The sequence below is a fragment of the Danio aesculapii genome, chromosome 8, assembly GCF_903798145.1.
Source record: "Danio aesculapii chromosome 8, fDanAes4.1, whole genome shotgun sequence".
In the NCBI taxonomy this organism is placed as follows: Eukaryota; Metazoa; Chordata; class Actinopteri; order Cypriniformes; family Danionidae; genus Danio; species Danio aesculapii.
The window spans coordinates 23272795-23296275 of NC_079442.1; the positions used below are offsets into that span (position 1 = coordinate 23272795).

At 33.9% G+C, this 23481-nt stretch overlaps 1 protein-coding gene across 1 annotated transcript in view; it reads right to left on the reverse strand.

Moving 5' to 3' along the window:
- Positions 1 to 5285: 5285 nt before the first annotated feature.
- Positions 5286 to 23481, reverse strand: part of si:dkey-91m11.5 (PH_BCR_vertebrate and RhoGAP_Bcr domain-containing protein) — a 94058-nt gene continuing 75862 nt past the window's right edge. The window contains exons 18-24 of the mRNA XM_056463446.1: positions 16761 to 16820; positions 14682 to 14791; positions 11613 to 11752; positions 9747 to 9881; positions 9548 to 9653; positions 8384 to 8546; positions 5286 to 5865 (exon numbers count right to left, since the gene is read on the reverse strand). Coding sequence (XP_056319421.1) covers positions 5776 to 5865; positions 8384 to 8546; positions 9548 to 9653; positions 9747 to 9881; positions 11613 to 11752; positions 14682 to 14791; positions 16761 to 16820 — 804 coding nt within the window. The 3' untranslated portion in view covers positions 5286 to 5775. The remainder of the gene's footprint in view (positions 5866 to 8383; positions 8547 to 9547; positions 9654 to 9746; positions 9882 to 11612; positions 11753 to 14681; positions 14792 to 16760; positions 16821 to 23481) is intronic.

The following is a 23481-nucleotide window of genomic DNA, read 5'->3' on the forward strand; positions in this document are numbered from 1 at the left end:
TGCAAAAACAGCTCCATTTTTAGGAGATATCATTACTAAAACTGGACAGGTTAGTAGTTTTTAGAAATTAAAATATATATATATATTTAAAAATAATTCTGCAAACAAAAAAATTAATTTAGGGCAGTATGGTGGCTCAGTGGTTAGCACTGTCACCTAACAGCAAGAATGTCGCTGGTTCGAGTCCCGGCTGGGCCAGTTGGCATTTCTGTGTGGAGTTTGCATGTTCTCCCCATGTTGAGTTGCGGCTGGAAGGGCATCCGCTGTGTAAGAACTTATGCTGCAATAGTTAATTCTGCTGTGGTGACCCCTCATAAATAAGAGACTAAGCCCTAAAATAGAATGAAAATTAAAATATCCTCTTCATATAATCACCCTTTTAAAATGTAAGACTTAAAAGATGGTGGCAATTTTACTGGCACAAAGAAAATACAATGGAGAGATATAGTACTATGTTCTAACTCATTATCTGCATTAGATAGTTTTTACAGTGAATTTTTTTTACAGTTTATCCAGAGATCATCTTCAAGACAGAACTTTATGTATGAAATTTGTACAAAATTTATACTAAACTCAAAGAGAAACAAAGTTTATGAATTTCTATTCATGTACAGTAGAGGTGAATGAGTTGGCAGAGAAGCGGACTTAAACTTGCTCTGAGAAACGCTGTTGCTGTCAATCATTATAAGAGGATTGATCGAATAGGCCTGTCGATAGAAGGTTTACGAAGAAATTTCACAGGCCGAACATAAAAAAACTAAATATTGCTAAATAAAAAAGCAAATTGTAAAGTTTGTACTTTCAAGATTGCAACGATTTGCTGTTAACATTCCGCATGTACAGGAGTAGAAAAGCTGACTTGCTGTCAAACATAAATAACTTCACTAAATCAGTTTAATGGTGAAGGGATTGATCCAACAGGCCCATTGATAGAAGGTTTGTAAAGAAATGTCACGCTCCTTTGTAAAAGTATTTAGTAATATTTTCAAAATACAAAAATACAGTATTTTATTTGGATACATTTGTGGCTGCTGTATTGTGTAGTTTATTTTGATGCACGTAAAATTGAGGTATTTGGTATTTTATTTTAAAATACATTTTGTTGTATTCTTGCCCACCCCTGCGTGTTACTATCGACATATGTTAATACATGGCTGTCAATTAATTTGGTGAGTGGGGAACCACACTCCTACGTCACGTTGTGGTCGGCCTAAAAATGGGAGGGATTTGGATCCTATTTTAACGTCAGGAAATAAAAAAAAAGAGACTTATTGTCTTTATATCACCCCAATATGACTGGACACACTTTACCTGCATACAGTTATGTCCAAACAGCTTACAAAAGATGATTTTTCATCATAGCTAACCTATGATTAATCAATAAGCTTGGGAAACCTTTTTTTCAACCTTATTCATCTGTGTCTTGCCTTAACTTGCCATCCTTAAATCTGCTAACCTAATAGTACGAGTTATGCACACATATATGAAGGATAAACTATTCAATCATCTTTCTTCCATCTTTTATCTTCTTTCGTTGGACTTGTTCGTCTATAGAAACTATTAATTTGCCATTCATTTATATTTTATGAGTCATTTCAGGTAAGCAACATTTCCAAAACTGAAAACATAGCAGCATTAGCCATAATACACTTTGACATTATTGAAACAAACCATACGCGGCTGTTCACTTTATTTTATGGATATGAGTGTTTTATCCAAAGCACACAAAAACTATGTTATAGTCTATTAAAACATTACTGGTTTAAAGTATGTCAGCGAAAGGGATATAATTTGAACTTTCTACAATGTAGAGAATACTGCACAGGAAACATAAAACTTTTAAAATATTGAATTTTCTCTAAAAAAACAAAGACTCACTAATAGAACGGATATGCTGCTGAATGCCTGTAGCCAGTTGGATTTTATAAAAAAAATAAGTGAATACTTTTATTCATAAGAATGCATTAAGCTGAATGAAAGAGACAGCAGAAACTGTAATGCTATAAAATATTTTGATCTTAAAAAACAAAATGCTGTTCAATCAATTCATCTAAAAAAGCCCAACTGCTTTTATTATACGAATGACATTATTAAAATATATCATTTAAAATTGTAATATTTCATTTGTATTTTTATAAAACATTTTTTATCCAAATTTAGGAGTATTTCTAAATATAATATAATAAAGTAAATTTCTAGCATTAAAATATAACAAATAAATTGTAATATATTTTATCAGAGGTGGAAATCATGCCAGAATACTTTTATTTCTTTTTAAATATAATATAATATAATATAATATAATATAATATAATATAATATATCGCTGGTTCGAGCCTCGGCTGGGTCAGTTGGCATTTCTGTGTGGAGTTTGCATGTTCTCCCTGCGTTAGCGTGGGTTTCCTCTGGGTGCTCTGGTTTCCCCCACAGTCCAAAGACATGTGGTACAGGTTAATTGGGTAGGCTAAATTGTCCATAGTGTATGTGTGTGTGAATAAGTGTGTATGTGTTTCCCAGAGATGGGTTGCAGCTGGAAGGGCATCCGCTGCTTAAAAAAAATGCTGGATGAGTTGGCGGTTCATTCCGCTGTGGCGACCCCAGATTAATAAAGGGACTAAGCCGAAAAGAAAATGAATGAATGGATAATATAACATAACATAATATAATATAATATAATATAATATAATATAATATAATATAATATAATATAACATAATATAATATAACATAACATAATATAATATAATATAACATAACATAACATAATATAATATAATATAATATAATATAATATAATATAATATAACATAATATAATATAACATAACATAACATAACATAATATAATATAATATAACATAACATAACATAACATAATATAATATAATATAATATAATATAATATAATATAATATAATATAATATAATATAATATCACACGAGCAGTGCGATGTGGCTGCATATCGGCACTGGACGGAGGCGCGCGAGTGTTCTACCAGTGACGATATACAGCACTGCAAAATACAAAAGAGAGATTGACTTAATATAACATTTAAATAAGACCTTTTTTTTTTTTTATACTTTATAGCTCAAATCTCCCCATTTGTAATGCCAGTCTATACTGATTTTTAAAAAACACAGTATTTTTAATTGTCATTTGAACCAATTTCAAGTTTATTATTCATCTACTTTATACAGAATCACATTATGACCACACTTGACGCATCAGGCCAACCATACAAGCACAGCATTGTGCACTTTCAGTATTGTCCATTAAAAATAATAAACCCAAGACTATTGTTTCAGCGTCAGTGCTCCGGGAGAAGGAGGAATGCTGAATGCAAACCATACTGTCCTAAAGTCTTCAGGGGAGTAATGCTATCTCTTATCGAGGAAGGTTTAATGCACTTGGCCATCGGTCAGATAAACACACAGAACAGTCAACGGCTCTGTGGAAACGAGGATGAAGGAGTTTATTACGATCCATCTCCTTAATCCACACTGTGCAACACTTCTCCACATACAGAACATTTGCTCATCTGTGAAACGGCAGCCAGGAATATCTTCATCAGTACAGCCAATAAAAGAGAGAAAACCGAGGAATGGTTACATGTGTAATTCCAGTAGGAGCTTGATAAAGCAAGCGCAGATTCCAGAAAATACAATGGAAAAAGACCCGAGAAAAAAAAAGGCAATGATCGTCAACACAATTACAGGAATGTCTGGGTTTTTTCCTTAGTCTAAAGGAAATACTGTACGTAAGCAATGTATCACACAACAATGGAAATCTCTATGAGAAAAAATAAGTCATAAACAGATCAACATGCCTGCATGTTACATTACGTCCTAATACACAACCTTTTCTTTAGTTATGAACAACATAATACAGATACATATGCATATTAGCAACAATTTACATACACAATAAACAGGGCAAAAGCATTGGCACTGTTCAGGATCGCAAAGTGCTTGCACGTTTTGAGAACAGCAAAAATAAATGTCATTAAATACGAAAGATTTACAGAATCTGATTAATTACTCAATATTTTGACGTGTATTGAGCGCCTACATGGTAGTACTATTATTCCGATGGAGAACTTTTATATCAATTTTATTATATTAAACCTGTCAGTTGAGGTTAAGCATGTACACACAACCTATGATGCCTTAAAACTGATTTATTTAAGCTACGTGACGTTTCCAGTTGGAAAAGTTCTGACGAATTATGCGGTATAGTTCTATATCATGTGATATGACACATTATATTGCTGAATATGGGCTCTGAAATTTAATGTTAAAGAAATAGATTACTCAAAACAAAATTTGCTGTTAATTTACTCACAAACATGTAAGCAGAACATTCAGTAGGATTTTATTTGATTTATTTTCTTATTCCCAGAAAAGGACACTCATGGCAAAACCTTATAAATAATGTTCATTTTCTTGCACAGAAGACCTTTTTCATCATGAGTCAAGGGCAGGGGTCACCAAACTTGTTCCTGGAGGGCCGGTGTCCTGCAGATTTTAGCTCCAACTCTAATCAAACACACCTGAACAAGCTAATTAAGGTCTTACTAGCTATACTTGAAACACCCAGGCAGGTGTTTTGAGGCAAGTTGGAGCTAAACCCTGGAGGGACACCGGCCCTCCAGGACCTAGATTGGTGACCCCTGGTCAAGGGTATTTATTTATTTTGCTTGTATTATTTTGTTTCTTTTTTACTCTTAAAGTGCCATTAGAAATTGACTTGCATTTTAATTATGCATGTCACTTGGATTATCAATCACCAAAGGACGACAGTTTCAGTTAAAAATCTTTTTTAAACTTATAGATATTTTGAAGAAAGCTGGAAGCCTGTAATCATTGATGTCCACAGTGTTTGTTTTTCCTACGGAAGTCAATGGTTTCCAAACAGGTTTCCTGCTTTCTTCAATGGGGCATATGGACACAGACTTTTAATTTCAGTCAGCCAGCTCCAGGGCTTCTGGTTAATTGTCATCCCAGACAAAATCCCGGTGTTTAAGATGTGATTTCTTTAAAAAACAGCGAGAGTAAATAGTGAGAAGATTTTCATTGAACTATTTCTTTAATATGTTACTTGAGAAAAAAGGCCTGATGACTAGTAAATTGGTAGTATTTTTTATTTTTTGATAACTATTTCTTTACAGTAAGTGTATATTCTCCAGAATCTTGGTATGGCAGTAGAAACCCTGCTTGATTTATTTTCGGTCTATCAAGACTACTAATATGTAGTGTTGAGTTAGTTACAGAATCTGACGTTTTCAATTTTCCGTGTTGTGTTTTTTCCATCAGTAAAGGGCCACATAAACGTGTTCCTCCTCAAGATTTGCGTATTCAGATGTTCCGTAACTCTCGCCACGGGAAGACATAAATCATAGGTGAGCAAAATGTCAGATCAAATAATAACAGCCATGGAAAACTGGAATGTGTAATTCTGTAAAAAACCCACAGCGCTGAGAGGAACGCAAAAATAACATTCATCATTCAGTGGGCTACATGAGGCCGTTCATGCTACACCGAATGAAAACGAAAATAAACAACATCACCTCCATGTAGAATGTAACTCTAAGTGCTTGTAACAGTGAGAAGATATCAGATTGGCTTGTCATTCTTCACTTGTAAATTTCTCCAGAAAGCTACTGATGGGGTTGGGGAATCGGCTGTTTGGAAGATATCAGTAGGTTGTTAGTGCCCTCTATTGGTCACATGCTGAATCGCTTTAGTCCCAGTGCATTTGGCACCGTAGTGCACCTCTTCAAACCTCTGTGGAGAACAGCATACTCTGACGTTTACTATCCGGAGTTGGGATGGCCTCCAGCTGAAGGAAATACAGTAATACCTGGACCTATAGAGACGGAGATAGTGAGGAAATACCTCAGACCAGCAGATTCAACCTGTATATTATTTGTTTTGTAGAAGACATGTTTTTAAAGAGCTTTCAGACTTCTGAAGGCTTTCCAGCAAACAGCTTTGTGTTTAACAGACGTCTAATAGACATCTAAACGTAGACACCTTGCTAAAACAAGGCTAAATTTGGGCTGTCAGTGAAAATCTAATAGATGTCTAAGAATAGCCCAGAACTAGACTATTCGTCAAATATACAGATTAGACAGACTTCATATATGTAGTCATTCATTTCTGTTTATTTGATGACCAATCTAGTTTTGGCCTATTCCTATTAGATTTTCAGTGACAGTCCAAATTTAGCCTTGTTTTAGCCAAGAAGACTATTTAGGCATCTAGTAGACATCTCTTAAAAACAAAAAAATGCTTGTTGGGATGTTGCACAAAATAAGTTGAACAAACTCTGGGTTGCAGAGTAAGTTTTGGTTCAACAAAACCAAACATATTCAGCCTAGTTAAGATACCCAGAAAGTGTGAACAGAAAAAATCACGACATGTGAGAAAGACACTGTAATCATCTCCTCTGGAGAAGAGATATCATTATTAGATATCATTATCAGATATCATTATCAGAAATATAATTAATTTAAATGCATTTACAGGACAGAAATAAATACAAGTTTAAGAAGGCAACTTAAAGAAAATACTATGTCAGTGCAAATCAATCAACTGATTTTAAGAATAGAGCTTTACAAACTGCTAAAACTGCATAAAAGCTTTATATAATATGGCAAATTTTAATGTAAATATTAAAAGGTATTTTTAAATTTAAAGCTATAACTTATAACTTTTGAATATATTATAAAATAAGTAATTAAGTTTGGAATGAAAAATTATTTGTGTAAAAGGCTTTAATTTGGAGCCAAAAAAAAAAAGCTTTGGGATTAAATATAGATTTATTTCATCATATACTGTATGTTAGTGGACCCCCCTTTTCTCCCGGAAAACATTGTAAAGCCCCCCTCAACATTTAATGATATAATCGCTCATATAAGACAAAGCATGTTGTTTTCAAACAAACGGTATGTTTATTACTAAATCTACATATGTTTATGCATAAATAATAGCCAAATGTAAAATATAAAAAGCTAAACATTAGTAGGCCATTTGTAACTGGAAAACGTAAACCTTTGGCCTTTAAACTGGCCCTAAATTAGTTGCCAAATTTTTAAAAGTTTCTTGTCAGTAGCTGTGACATCCCTCATCTCATTTTGAGTGTGTCAATTAGTTTGCCTTGCGCTCAGAAAATGCTCTGGGCTAGTCAGGATATTGGGGATGAGTCGTCTGCAAATGTCTTATTAATTTGGATGACCTCATGCATCCGTAAGCAAGAACTTTGGCACAGACAATACATTATGGCTCAGCCAGGGACTCTTTACTTATTGAAAATGAAATAAAACCATAGTTCAGGTAACTATCTTGGTATTTCCTGCATTTCATGTTTCCAGTATTGCTAGCGTTGTGACCTGAAATCTTTGGAGCTAAGATCTCAAAGTCCAGTATGCTTGGGTCATTACTATTAGCTGCTGAAGGCGAATCAGTGAGACTGTCTTTTTTTGTGGAAGACGAATTACAAATTTGTCCATTTTTTGGTCAGCCAGGGGATGAAATGAACTAAGGCAACATGATCTTTCTCCTAATTGTCAACTGCTAAAATTTTTTTTAATTATGACTCGGCCCCCACACAGCTTGTTAAGGCCCCCATGTGGGCCGGACCCCCCTGTTGGGAACAGCTGCTGTATGTCATGACAACAAAACTCACTCCAAATTAACCCATCTTCTTGAGCCCTAAAACTCAGAGTTCGCTCAACCTGCTTTGTACAACAGGTTTCTGGATATATAAATGAAATGTATGTACTACACTGTACTGTATAAGTATAAAGATCTGCTCAATTTGCTCACAGAAGCCAGAAGTTCTGAGTTTCCAGTATGGACTTTAAACTGGAATGCCACCTCAAGTCAGAATTTCCACTTGAGGAAACAGCAATATAATCCACTGATAAGCTGTTTGTTAATTAACAGTTGCCCATAGATCATGATCCAGGGGGCGTTTGCAGTTTTCAAACTGCATTATGGGACCTTGATCTTTGCTCCAACAGCTTTTGCAAATGTAACTCTAATGTTTAAAAGTGATTTAATTTACATTTTTAGTATTCTAAAACAATATAATAACATAAAAGAAATAAAATGTATAGAAATAAATCTGTAAAAATAATGGAAAAAGTACTTACTGCTCATAAACCAGTTTTTGTAGTGTAATTTACATGACTAACACAGAAAAAACGGTGTTTCAAACTACTTAAAGACACAAACTAGTCACTTTGAACGTTTCAGCATCAAACATTGTTGCAAAGATGTCAAGGTTTCATTTAACAATTCAAAAGCAAAAAGAAACATCTGGAACGCAGAATAAAGCCCAAATTCGAGTACTCTGGAGTTACATAGTGTAAATGTGTTACCTGAGACATAACCTCAAGAGACCAGCTGTCACTCATAGAGATGGGCTGCGTGGGATTGCTTGGAATTTTACTGTCCTTCTCAGAGGGGCGGAGAAGGGTCGGGCCGAATACTGTGGCCAGATTGTGGAAGGACATCTTGTTGACGATCTCATTTTCAGCCACCCTGAGGGATATAAGAAAGAGCATTTCAGTCAACGTGTACTGTAGGTCTAAGGCAAGAAAAATAATATGATAAAAAATGTGAACAACACTGGCTTGTCAATGAAAAGTCAACAAATTAACAGATCACCAAGTGTGATGTTGTTGAAAAAACTGTTAACAAGTAAATTTTTCATTGGTTTAATTTATTAAAATGTATACTTGATTTATTTAGAATGAAAACTGTCATTTATAATTATAAATCATATATAATTATTCATTCATTCATTCATTTTCTTTTCAGCTAAGTCCATTTATTAATCTGGGGTCGCCACAGCGGAATAAACCACCAACTTATTTAGCATATGTTTTACACAGCGGATGCTCTTCCAGCTGCAACCCAGTACTGCGAAACACCATACATTCTCATTCATTAACACTCATACACTACGGACAATTTAGCTCACCAAATTCACCTATAGCGCATGTCTTTGGACTGTGGGGGAAACCGGAGCACCCAGAGCAAACCCACGCGAACATGCAAACTCCACACAGAAATGCCAACTGACCCAGCCGAGGCTCGAACCAGCAATTTTCTTGCTGTAAGGCGATCATGCTACCCACTGCGCCACCATGACGCCATATATAATTTAAAATATGGCCAATATAAACTTCCCCTTCTTGTTTTATCGATATCTCTGATTAAGTTTACTGAATATGTTTATTATGAATACTTCTCAGTCACATAAGATCCATCATTAGCAAATCACAATGATCCAATCATTTCTTAACAGAAATATTCAAGACATATTCCACTTTATTTCATTTGTGAAGCTGTTTTACTTTGAAATATGTCACAATAGTGAAGAAATTAATTTTCGACTTCCATTTCATGCCGACTGTGGTTTATTTAAATTATTTTAATCTATTGACAGCTCTTTGAGTAAAGATTTTTTTAGGCTGTTATGTTTTAGTTCATGTTCGGTTCAAATCACTTATTATTGAAACTGACTCATGGCACTATACCTCTTCAGATGGTCCAGCAGAAACAGGAAGGTCAGCAGGTTGGGTTCAGGAAGCGAGAGCAACAAGTTGAGCATGCAGCTTTCCTTTGCTACACTGTCTGACAATGCTGAAAGAAATGAAAAACATAAAAATAAATGATCAACACAAATGGTTTTACATAAATAGCTTTTCATTATATCTTGAAGAACAGTCCACTGACCGATGCCTTCAGTGAAGTTAATGTAGAGTTCATCAGTGAAGAGGGGCTCGGGAAGCTCTCTGAAATAAAGCTTCAGTGTTCCAGCAATGGCATTCACGTCCATCTCACTCATAATAACTGAAACATCTTTGTTGTCTGTTAAATCATAAAAACACGTATTTTTAGCATTTAAGAATATTCAGTGATGACCCAAGTTAGAGAACAACCTTGAATGAATTTCAGACATTTTGAGGTCATCGCTATTAAAGTCTTATTTGAAGTTGTGCTAACAGGAGCAAAAGAGCAGTTTTTAAGCATATTTCATGTGTTACATCTATTCTGAAGCACAGCATAAACATTCTACGATGAGATATTTGAAAAAGAACACTGATTAAAAATAGAGGCTGTGTCCGAAATCGTCTACTACTTAGTAGGTACTGCATTTGTAAGAAATGTACTACTCGGCCATTAGAAAAGTAAGTTCAATACAGTATGAATGTGAGTAGTATAAATGGAACTCGGATGTACTACATCCGCCATTTTGTCATGATAACATGACCTACCCACATCAGATCCGTCACTTCACTCCTATTCATGAATTCTCTCGTGGGGCATCATGGGATAGCGAAGAGTGCATCGGATGCGCACTTCAGATTCCCATCGAAAGTAGTAGGTCATTCGGGTACTTCTTTTAGCATACTAAATAGTATGTAAGTATGCAATTTCGGATGCAGTTAGACACTTTCAGATTCATCACAGTTATTGGTGGTAATCTGCACCTAGTGGTCATTTCCTTAATTAACCAACCAAATCCTATTCAAGAAATAGTTCACTCAAAATCAAAATGACCCCATAATTTACACACACACAGTCAGAGTAGTTTTAAATATCATCATGGCTCCTTCATGCTGTATAATGGTGTAGGGTAGTGGCCCTTTTTTGTAAACTACCAAAATCGCATAAATCCATTATAAGACTAACCCATATGCAGTCAGGTGGTTAACACGTCTAGTTATAAAGTGGATTGATGTGTTTTAGTAAAAAAAAATATTTCAAATTTTAAACTATTAACCAAAATCACCAACTTCTTGCTTTAACCCAAACCCTAACTGTATAAAGCACAGTTATCCTCATCCATCTACTCTTACGCGAACTTCCAATATAAATGTGTCTTGCATCACACGTCAAGTCAGAGGTCAGCCAAGAAGTTGTGTAGAACATGCATTTGGCAGCCCCTGGAACTCAGTGGTAAATGGGCTAAGTTTTAAAAAAATGTCCACAACCCAACACCAATATACAATGGAGAGCCAGTATAAAATTAAAACCACTCCAATGGAATTTGTCTGAAATAAGAAAGTCACATATACTAATGATGGAAAAAAACTTGTTATTATTAAGATTATTTAGATGTAATTTGATTATATTTGATTATATACAACATTCTATAAATAATATAAAATGTAAAATATAAAATTAAGAAAATACCTAATATAAACTTTGGCACTGGTGATGTCGTAGAAGAATGGAATGAGCTAATTTAAACAACTTCTTAAAACTATCAGTAGTTTAGATGTGTAAAATTCCCTTTTCCTCATCTGTCATGACAGTAAGCATAAAGTAGTCTCTATAGGCATTTCCTGAGCTTGCTGACGCCTCCAATAGAGAAAAGATAAGATGACAGAGACTGCGCAATCAGCCGAAATGTTAGTGAGCTTCATTTGGATGTAAACATGATGGGCGATATGTATTGCGTCATGTCCATAAATTGCACAATGTATTGCACAATAAGTCAATACATTGATTATTACATCAGACCCACATACGATACAGAAATAAATAAACAACCAATATAATCCAATGTTTATTCTTGTAGAAAATCCTACTCACTGGCATCAAATGCAGCTTTCAGGGCCTGGATGTCTGTGGCCACACCAGAGACCCGATAGATGCCCACTTCCTCCATCCCTCTGCGCTCGATCTCCTCCACACACTGTCTCACAATCAGAGGCACTTTGGAGTGTTCGCGTCTGAGTGGAACAAACACACACACACATACACAAATATATATTTCAGCTGATCTGTGCTTATTTTTGCAGGATTAAAGCCGTAAATTCCACGACCACAGAGGATTATGGGGAAATGCTATACTGTATATATAACAGAAGCTTTCCGCTAAATGTATTTCCCATGGAAAAGGCAAAAAAATGATGTTTGCTATCATTTAAGGAAATCTTTTCCTGGCACATTTCTGGGGTGTTCAAAGAAACAGCATATTCTAAGAGCTTGTTTATTTATTCACTAGGACTTTGTGGTATTAACATTCTCACAGCCTATATTTAAACTCACATCTGCATTATACTGACGCAGCACTCCAATATCCACAAAGTCAACACCATAATGAGACCACCTGAGAAAATGAACATTTCGCGCAGCGTAAATCCCTCCTAAAACTGTCAGCTTTTAAGAAAACAACAACTGTTATTACAGGGCAATATTTCGCTCATATGCGTTTCTGTTAAACTGTTAAAAATGCATGTCTGAGAGTCTAATTCCTACATCCACATTTCTGTTTTTATTTCAGTCCTTTGAGGGAAGCCTTTTGCAAAACCCTTTTGCCTTTAATAATAATTCCTTCCTGTTTGTCAGGAAGTCCATAATGGGGTTTCTCTCGGTTTTCCTTTCTGCTTTGAACTGATGGAGGCCATTATTAAAAGGAAGTTTCCCCTCCTTCTATTTTATGAGCCCTCGTTTGAGTCATGTGGGTCTATGAAAACACAGGCTCCTGGTGTCCTCTGAATTATGGGAAACGTGGCTGACATCTGACTGCTGTTGTTTTTGGAGTGAGTTGGAAGAATTTAATACTCAATCACCATTGACTGGTACAATGCAACATGCGTTTATGAATCCTTAAAGGCACACTCACTAGTTTATTTGATAGTCGTGTTAGACTTACAATGACATTTAGTGGTTGCGTCACTCCAAAAAGGGTTCCGTCATTAAAGTATATAAAAGTAAGGGGTTACAGAATACAAATATGTCGTTTTTGGCAGGAGATGTAATCTCAACATACTTTTGTGACTCCAAAAATCTATGTGAGTGGAATTTTTGTGGACACCTATTAAAGTGGCCATTATGTTACTTGATGCTTGAATTAACCAGGAGACTGAAGTCTTCAGATCAGAATTCTTCAAACTATTAAAAAGTCATTTATTTGTAACTACTAAGAATTATTCTCATATTTAAGTCACTATATATATATATATATATATATATATATATATATATATATATATATATATTCTTATTTACTTATTCATTCATTTTCATTAGATTTTAAAACAAGACATGCAGAATTAACTATTTTACACACTGTAAAAAATGTTGCTAATGTCAATGTAAAACTTTAGTCTTGTTGATAAAACCTTTTAAAATAATGTAATAGATTTTTTTTTTAAACATGGATGAATGGAAAGATAAAACGGCAAACCAATAAAATTATAAAAAGTATGTTATTTTACAAAAAAAATACATATACACATACATATATATACATATATATATATATATATATATATATATATATATATACACATATATATATATATATATATATATATATATATATATATTTATATTTATATATATATATATATTTATATATATATATATATATATATATATATATATATATATATATATATATATATATATACAGTATATTGTGTACATATATACATACATACACAACAGTTCTCTCTGGTTCTTGAATCTGATTGGCTGATGGCCAAGATATTCTGGCAACAATATATGGCGATATTCTGCCAGTAACAGCATTCGACCCGCCTCTTCACTCTTCACCCTTGTGTATTACTCTGGCCACATACAGAAACAAGCAGAGACCCTCTACAGTTTTACAGATATTGCAGCTGTTGGGCAACATAATGTACTTTTGAGGCTTTTTCAGTGGAGAATGTAGTTGTTTAGATTGCAACTATGCAGTTTATTTATAAAGAGAGTGCCTATTTTAAAATATTGATAATTTCTGAGAGACAGCATGTCGGTGGCCATTAGCCTGTCTTTGAGCAAAGACAGTTGATGCTGTTCATCCACAAGATGGTGACAGAGACCACATAATAAGCCCTAAGAGAAAAACAGCTTGGTTTCAAACTATAGCTGATCAAAATATTAAACAGGTAAATGACTTTCTAAATCAGTCTCTCTCTCTTTTGTATGTTGTAGTGCTGAATTTTTTCCATAGTAATATTGTGATCTCACAATTGCAACATAGGAATACTGTAGACTATATAATATATCTGTAGACTGACAACATTTCACGCCGTTCAGCCTTATAATCTTAAAATGTGAGCAAAATCAGCTGTTTTGCCATCACTTTAGACATTACGCCAGAGAATCATTCAAATACTAGCTCTAAAATGACGTTGGTGAATAAGTATCGGCTTCTGCTGTTCTGACATCAACTGCAGATGTGAATGAATGGCGGAAGAAAGTAGTTCCTCTTACAAATCGATTTGTGTTGGGGAAACATGAAGGAATTGTGTGGAACCCAGCATTTTTTAGTGTAAATAATTATTTAAAAATATTCAAAATATTTAATATAACACAGTTTTTAATTATTTTATTGGTTTGAAGGGGTGTTCATAAGACTGCCATGAAACCATTTTAAACAGGATTTGACATGTAATGAATATAAAAGAATCAAGATTTTTGCATGCTTAATACAACTGTTATTAAGTGTCATTCAATCAGTTGTCATATTAAATTTAAAGGTGACATTGTTTGAGATGTCCTTGTCATGAAAATTGACAAAATACATCACAACCTGTGTTTGTCTAAGAAATTATTCATATTTTAAATGAGCAAAAATCCACTTGCAATAATACAGTGTATAGTGCATTTATATCATTTACATATGGATTGATCTGTAACTTTACTCACTTAGTGACAGCCCCGATTTTGACTCCAAACACTCCGGACTGTTTTCTGGAGGGCATCCGCTTCAGACTGAACTCTCTGCTGGTAAACCGCATAGACAGCTTGACCTCAATCTGGAAAGAGTGATGAATATGCACATGTTTTTTTTCCACAAAAACACTCACTGATGAGAACAAAACAGCTCTGTGCTCAATCTCACCTATCAAATAATCAAGAATTAAATCAATGTAAGCTTCGTCCATCAGCTTAATATCAAGCCACATGATTTTAATCCATCTGTGTGCTTCATATTATGGGAGACAAATGATTGTTAACTAATGATTGGAGGAAGTTAAAGGTTTTATGCAATGATGGACGTATTTGACATATTTTAGGAACTTGATGTCTATATTTTCACACCTGACATGTCACTTTTATATATTTTATGTGATCATAAATATTTTCACATTGTTATAAAAGACAAATTTATTATAAATAACGTTCATTTTCTATTTATTAGTCTTGGAAAATAAATGTATCACTGTCTCCACAAAAAATATGACCAAGCACAACTGTTTTCAATTGATAATCCTGATATATACCAAATGAACATGTTTTTTTCTCCATTACTGAAGGATCGTGTGACATTGAATACTGTAGTAATTATGCTTAAAATGTACACAATTAAATTTTAAGATACATTCAAATAGAAAACACTTATTTTGAATAATAGTATCAGAGTATGCCTGTTTTTTTGATAAACAAATGGACGCTTGAGTAAAAATAAAACTATAAATACATTAATTCATTAACGCATAAATTTTTTCAAACATTTCTACAAGCAAGTGCCTGAGCACATAAAAATCTGAACAGAAAATGGTATAATTTATATTAGTTTTTATTTTGACAGAGTAAATCTTTTAAAATAGAAACAGATTTAGGAAAAAAAATGCATACAAATCCTAAATATCGAACTAAAATAAAACCATCTTACATGATCATGTATATAACAAACAATAATACCTACGTGTTAGGGGTGTGTATTTATAGTCTAATGACAATATCATAATTGTTATCTTATTTACAAAAAACAAAAGAAGATATTTCTAAAAATGTTGGAAAAAACAGGCATAGTGTTGAAGTCAATAGCTGTTTCCTTCCAAAAATGCGAATTAAATTTATGCGCAAAAATAGAATATTATCAAAAAAAGACGTGCGAATAAAGCAGGGTTTCCATCTGACAAGTCAAAGAGAACAAAATCTTCACTTTCCTGATTAACTGGCGTCAAATATCAACAGTAAAAACAGAATTTGCTATGGTGGGAGAAGCAGCGTGAATCTTTTCTTCATTTAATAAATGACTTGCGCTTCAGAAGGCAATCCTGACATGCAGTGAACGCGCAGTGGCGTTTGAAGGCATGAGATGCGAAGCGCAGACGCACTTGATTCTGGAGGTTATTAATAATATAATAACACTAATACTGAAATGGTTAAGGCATTTTAGAATGACCAAAACAACATTTCAGATGTTTTACAGTGTAATCAGCCTGCTGGATTATCCATTCTCACACATTTTTATCATCACATGATCTCTTATAACAAAATCACATGACTTTTTTAATGCACATACTGGAATTTGTTTGGTAAAACTGTTTCCACGGCAGTTTATGCGCATCTTATCTTATCGGACAAAAAGTTGATCTTACTCTGTTATGCGCATATGTTTTTCAAAATTGATGTGCATCTTGCCGTTTCCATCAACAATTTTTTTTTATGCGCATATCCCAAATGCACAAAAAAATTGGTGGATGGAAACGTAGCTAATGGTTACCGGTTTCTAGCATTCTTCAAAATATCTTCTTTTGTGTTCAACAGAAAAAAGAAAATTTATAAAGGTTTGGAAATACTTTAGGCTATATACCTCATTTAATTTTTTTAGGGTGAACTATCCCTTTAATATAATTATTGCTCCATGACAGGCCTAAACCAGCCAAGGTACCAGCACACCGTCCTAATTGAATGTAAATGGCCTTTTGAACATTAACGTGATTGCTCCTATTATTAGTAAATGTGTTATTATTGTGCAGGATGAGCCACACTGACCCCATTCATGCTGATTACTGTCCTCTGCCAGTCTTTACCCTGCAGCGACTGCGGATCCAGCTGTGAAAACAGGGACAAATGTCAATCAAGAGGATAATCCTTATCTGAGCGTGACCCAAACACACAGTCACCTGCTAAAAACGGCTCAGTCAACACGCTTGCTGGAAGCATCTACATTTCTCAAAAAAAGAAACAAACAAACAAACAAAAAAAGTGGAGCCAGAACATTTGAAGGTAGCCACCCATGCCAACCCATGAATAAACACTATAGTAATTTATAGTTATAGTATACTACTGTAAAGTGCATTACACTGTGCATTCAGCTGAAGTCAGAATAATTAGCCCTTCTGGATTATTAGCCCCCCAAATATTTAATTCCCCAATTTCTGTTTAATGGAGAGAAGATTTTTTTAACACATTTTACTTTAAGGTATAAGTCTTAAGGTATAAGCTTAATAAAATATAAATTTGCTGATTACTATTTATTAAGATTGGGTTAGGTATTGGGTAGGATTAGGGATGTACAATAAGACCATACTTTATAAATACTGAACAGCTAATAACTTAATATTAAGCAAGTAGTGAGTCAGTAGTTAATAGTGGGAATTGGCACTTGAACTAAAGTGTGACCACTGTAATAAATACTCTAGCACACTTAATTATTACTAATTGTTTACTAACGTGTAACAATAGTAATTGTTACCTAAAATGTGGTGTAGTATAGTACATATAGCTGTAAAAAAAACTTTAATAACTAGTTTTTTCATTACCAGCAAATATCAGATTAATTTAAGTGTTTTACTAAAGCAGTGTTTCCCAACCCTGTTCCTGGAGGCACATCAACAGTACATATTTTGGATGTCTCCCTTTTCTGACCCATTAACTTCAGGTGTTGGAGTCTCTTCTGATGTTATGATAAGTTGATTCAGGTGTGTTTGATTAGGGAGAGGTTGAAAATGTGTACTGTTGGTGTGCCATCAGGAACAGGGTTGGGAAACACTGTACTAAAGTATGGATCAAAAACACTAGTATTTATAAACTGCAAAACCTAACAGTCAAAATCACTAAATGAAATAAGCTAGTTTAACTTTTAAAAGGTTACTTTGACTTAAAGAAAAAAAGTTATCGTAACTCATGAATGGATTAAGCAGAACTCAAATCGAACGAGTTATGAATTAATAATTTTTTTAATAGTAAACTCTTATACTAGAAACAACACCAAACCATTTAAGTAGCTATATAGTATTTTGGACCTAATTTGTTGAACTCATTGCGATTTGATAACTGAACTTAAAATGTTTAAGTTACTAATACTCTAAATGTTTGACAACACAAGTTATCAACGCAAATAATATATGTGTATATGACTCTACATATAGTCATATAGTTTACAGTACTCAAACCATTTTATTTCAAAACCTAAAATAGTTTGTGTTAACTTATCAGATTTTGCTGTGTAGTTTTTACTATAAATTACTATAGAAAGGACAGTGATTGAACAATAGGGATCAATTCACAATACACTTTCAACTTACACAAACAAAACCAAAGATGCAGAACCTAACATTATGAATCAAACAGTTTCCCTCCTACATATCATTTTCTAGTTTTATGCTGCTAGTTGGTCTCAATCCAGTGATTGATTCTGTTGTAATAGTAATTCTATGCTGTCAGATTATATTTATTGTGGGCAGCTATGGGTGTTGTGAAAAAATAATTTACCAGCTTGCTGCCAAAGAAATGGTCTGCATTGATTGGTTGGTTTAACTGGTGCCAAAAAACTAGTTCAGTGGAACACAGAATAACAGCGGCAATGAATGTTAAAGGGATAGTTCACCCAAAAATTAAAATTCTGTCATCATTTACTCATCCTCACACAAAGGAAGATATACTAAAGAAAGTTGTGGGGGAAAACAGCCATTGATTTCTACAGTATTTCTGTTCCTACTATGGATGTCAATGGCTGCTTTTCTCTTCAGAATACTCTATCTTGTTTTGTGTTCAACAGAAGAAATAGATTTGTGAAATATTAGAACTAATTAATTAAGTTTGAAATTTTTGAAAAGAGTTTGAAATTATGAGAAAATGTCCATTTTTTTATGAAGTATCCCTTTAATTCTGAAGTGATGTTTAGGAGAGATACAGTAGAAAACAGTCTTGGTTGTTTTAGGTATATGTGTCTAGTAGGTAGAAACTCAGTATACTAAAGATAAAATAAATCAGAATTGGAAGCAAGCAATACAGTAGCCTAAACTTGCATAAACCAGCATAAACTTAATGTTTCTAAGTATTTAACCTCATTTACAAGTACACTACTCACAGAAGTTTATTGTCAGTCAGCTATTTATTGAAGTAAATTATATAATTACTTAATTTACTACTAATATTACAAAATATTTCTCCTTCAAATAAGTTAGTTTGAACTTCATATTCAAAGAATTGTAAAAAGAACGCAACAGTAAATATTAGGCATTTCTACTGTTTTCTTTATTATTTCAGCATATAAGAATGATTGACACTAAAGACTGAAAATCTGGATTTGTCAACACAGAAAAAAATACTTTAAAATATAGCAAATATCTTTAAATTGGAACGAAATATATAATTTTTACAATATTTTACATTTATATTATAGCACTCTTATCAAACCAATGTCTGATAACTACAAGAAACAAAATCCTACTCTCAAGGAAAAACTCTTTACTAAATTACTAAAATATCAACAAATGTCACTTTGTTAAACTGCAGAGTTAAACTGAACTTTTACAACATCCTACCCACTGTAAAACCAAAATATTAAGGTTATTCACAGTAAAAATAATAAATAAACAGATCCATTTATAACTCTAGATGTACTGAAAATGATATTAAATAGCTCACTTTGTCTCCAACTCTAACTGGTGCCGGTCAGTTTTGAGACTTTGGCTTTTTTTCAAGCAGTCTCATGTAAAGAAAATATCAAAAATTTGAGTGTTTTTTTGTCGCACTTTATTGATTTTGTGTCTGTACACTGTAAAACCCAACAGTCAACTTTATCGAATGAAATGAGTGTAGATAACTCAAAATTGACTGAAAGTTAGTTCTACTCATTTGAAAAGAGTTTTGAACTCAGTGTTAAAGGTAATGAGTGAATTAAATATCATTACTTCAACTTAAATGGAGTAAGTTCACAGAACTTATAGATTCGTTTTTTAACTCAAATGGTTTGTTATAATCGGTTTCCTCAAACGGTTTGAGTTGCCTTAACTCATTGGGTTTTACAGCACTCAGTTGTTTTGAGTTCTCTTCATTTATTGGGGTTTACTGTGCTCAAATTGCTTCCTTTACTCAAATGGAGTAAGTTCACAGTACTCATTTGGATTAGTTTTTGAACTTAAATGGTTTGTCACAATCGGTTTCCTCAAACGGTTTGAGTTACCTTAAATTATTGGGTTTACAGTGTAATCAAAAAGTAAATAAACAGAAAACACAGAATGACCAGCTACAGGCAATTGCATAAACCTGTTGTTCAACAAATAATTTTTTTACAGAGTAAATAATAACTATAAATATTGTTATAAAGATATTTGTGCTGGGCAAATATGAATGGCATTTAATCGCAACCAAATAAAAGTTTGTTTAGACATAATACGTGTATGTGCTGTGTATATTTATTATGTGTGTATACATACACACATGCATGCATGCACATATTTGGGAAAATGGTTATTCAAATTCAGATATAAAATATATGATACAAATGATCCATATGATATTAAAATATCTACGTTACAAAACTGTTTTGAATAGTTTTGTTTTTATGTGTGTATCACATTTACATAATAAATCTATATAATACACACACATACTGTATATCATGTCAAAACAAACTTTTATTTTGGATGCGATTAATTGTGATTAATCTTTGCCCATCACTTAAAGATATATAAAGAATTTACAATTTGAAATTATATTTTAAGGTAACTTTGCCTCTTGCTGCCCCCTGGAGGTCCACTATTTTCTTCGCACCAATGTATACAAACATTTCTTGCCACATTTACATAGACATGACAATTCAAGCGTTATCAGACAATATCACCATGACAACTTATATATTACCACCACAAAACAAATCTCTATTCCTTACCAGCCAGCTTTACAATACTCCAGTTAATGACTTGAGCTTGTCTTACGCACACACACACACAGGTTTACCTTCTGCCTGAGAAGTGTGTTTCGAACTCTACCCCAGAGTCGAGCCCCAGTGCTGGAAGACCTCCTGAGGCCAACATCCACCTCCACCTCCTCCTCTTCCTCCACCGAGCAGCTGCTATTCAACTCTTCCTTCATCAGTTTAGTGCTCGCAGCCTTCACCCTACTATCCTGCTCCTCAGCAGTCCGCGTCTGCTCTTTCTTACCCATTTCCCACAAGCGTCTCTACTGCTGTTAACCTCTCCGTTTACAGAAGCTAATTCAGATCCTCCAGCACAGAGTCATCCTGCTTGATTGTGTTTGGAAGAACTGATGCTGTCATGCTGAATCTATTGTTGTGATGTGTTCTCTCATATATTCTTGAGTACACACACACACAAACACACAAAGGCATGCACAGATGGAGTGCTGGGATTAACTAGTGAATCTCCACCCACAATGATGATTACAGGCCGTTGTGGCAGCTGACCGACCAACACTGTGTTCAAGACTGTGTTTCTGATGTTTCCTTTCCTCGTTTTCTGGTTATCGGCAATGAAATGTGGCACTTTCAACGTTATTATGTTCTACAATGGCCTCATATTGGCACCCTTTATTTTTTATTGGTTAACCTTTTGATCTCTTGCTCAAAATATTCACAAACAACAACAACAACTCTGCTCTCATTGAAAATAAACAATTGCAAACACAGCACAGTCTTATAACTTATCAAAGAGTTCAGATGCAAAAACATCTAAGTGCTGTCTGAAATTTTCTTCTCAAATGAGTATATTTCTCCACCTCCTATGCTTATGTTCAGTTATTTCACTTTAAAGGGAATGAAAAGTACATAAATGTTTTAATTTAAAGACTTTCCACATAGGTTTCAAACTCAATTCCTGGAGAGCCGCAGCTCTGCAAAGTTTTGCTCCAACCCTATCAAATACAGCTGATCCAAATCGAGGTGTTCCAAAGAGTCATGAACACCTTGATTATTTGGATCAGCTTTGTTTGATCAGAGTTGGCGCAAAACTGTGCAGAGCTGCGGCCCTCCAGAAATTGAGTTTGAGACCTATGACCAAGAACAAGAGAAGACAAAATAGTAGAAATTAATAAATAACAGAATAATGACAAATCAATAATGTAACTTCATAATAATAACAACAGCTAACTTGGGCGGGCCGCCCAGGTATATTAACGGCTGCCCAAGTGTATTTAGTGACACACTTTTTTTTTTACTATTATCATCCTTTTACACTTTTTTTCTATTTTTATATCCGCCCAATATAAACAAACATTCGTGAGTAATTAAGTAGAAAATCTCCTCTAGTTTACCCGTTTCAAACTGCTAGTTCTCAGTCTCATGTGCTCGGCAGACCCACAGAGACCTGCCCCTTTTTGCATCCGGCCGGCGTTTCTAAATCTACTAAAATGTTGGAGATTCGGGTTTGCTTTCCTTTTCTAAGCTGTCGTTAAATCTATGCACACAGCCGCGAGAGCGAGTGAAACATTAAATAATTAATTCTTCAATCTAAACGACTCAGAACAACTTTACTACATATTCGGAGAGGATGAAATTACATCCAAATTGGCTGCAGAATATTTGTACACCATTAGATATAGGTAATCAACTCATTTGTCTTATTTAAATAATCTACACCTTTTATTCTTGCAATTATTATAATTTTTAAAGATATTGTCTGTTTTTATTCCTTTTTTCTGTCATTTGTTTCTCATTTGCTGTATATTTTATTGATTTTATTATGTACAATATATTACATATTTTATACATCTAAAGTGCTTTGGCAATAAAAAATGTCATGCCAATAAAGCAACCTAAACTTGAATATAAGATAGAGATAAATAAGATAAATATGTTTTGTTTGTCGCATATAGTTAGCTATTTATGTGCTGCGGGTAAAAAGTTTCAATCCGGCTACCATCGCAAGTATATTTCAAATTTTTGGGAAGCACTGTAACTTATTATTTGACAAAAAAGGGAAATAACTGAACCTACACACAGGACCATGAAAATGCTCATTTTAGTACTATTTTAGATGTCACTTAAGAGGTTTTTGCATCTGAACACTTGGAATATCTTATTTAAGGGATGGTTCACTCAAAAATGAACATTTTGTCATCATTTACCCACCCTTCAATTGTTCAAATCCTATCCAAGCTTCTTTGAACACAGAAGATATTCTGAAGAATGCTGGTAGCAGGCACCTACTGACTTCCATATTTTCTAATCCTTCTATAGAAGTCGATGAGTCCCGGAAACCAGCATTCTTCAAAATATCTTCTTTTGTGTTCAACAGAAGAAAAAAACTCAAAGATTTAAAACCGTGTTAGAATAAATGATGAGGTGATTTAATTTTGGGTGAACTTTCCATTTAAATACAGTATGTGAGTGCTGCAATTATTCGCACCATGAATTTTTATATGTTTGTGTAGTTTATATACATTAATATTTTTAGTACACCTGGGTGAAAATGAAAAGGCAATTGTTTACAACACAATCCCACAGAAATGTGCAACTTTTGCTGATCCC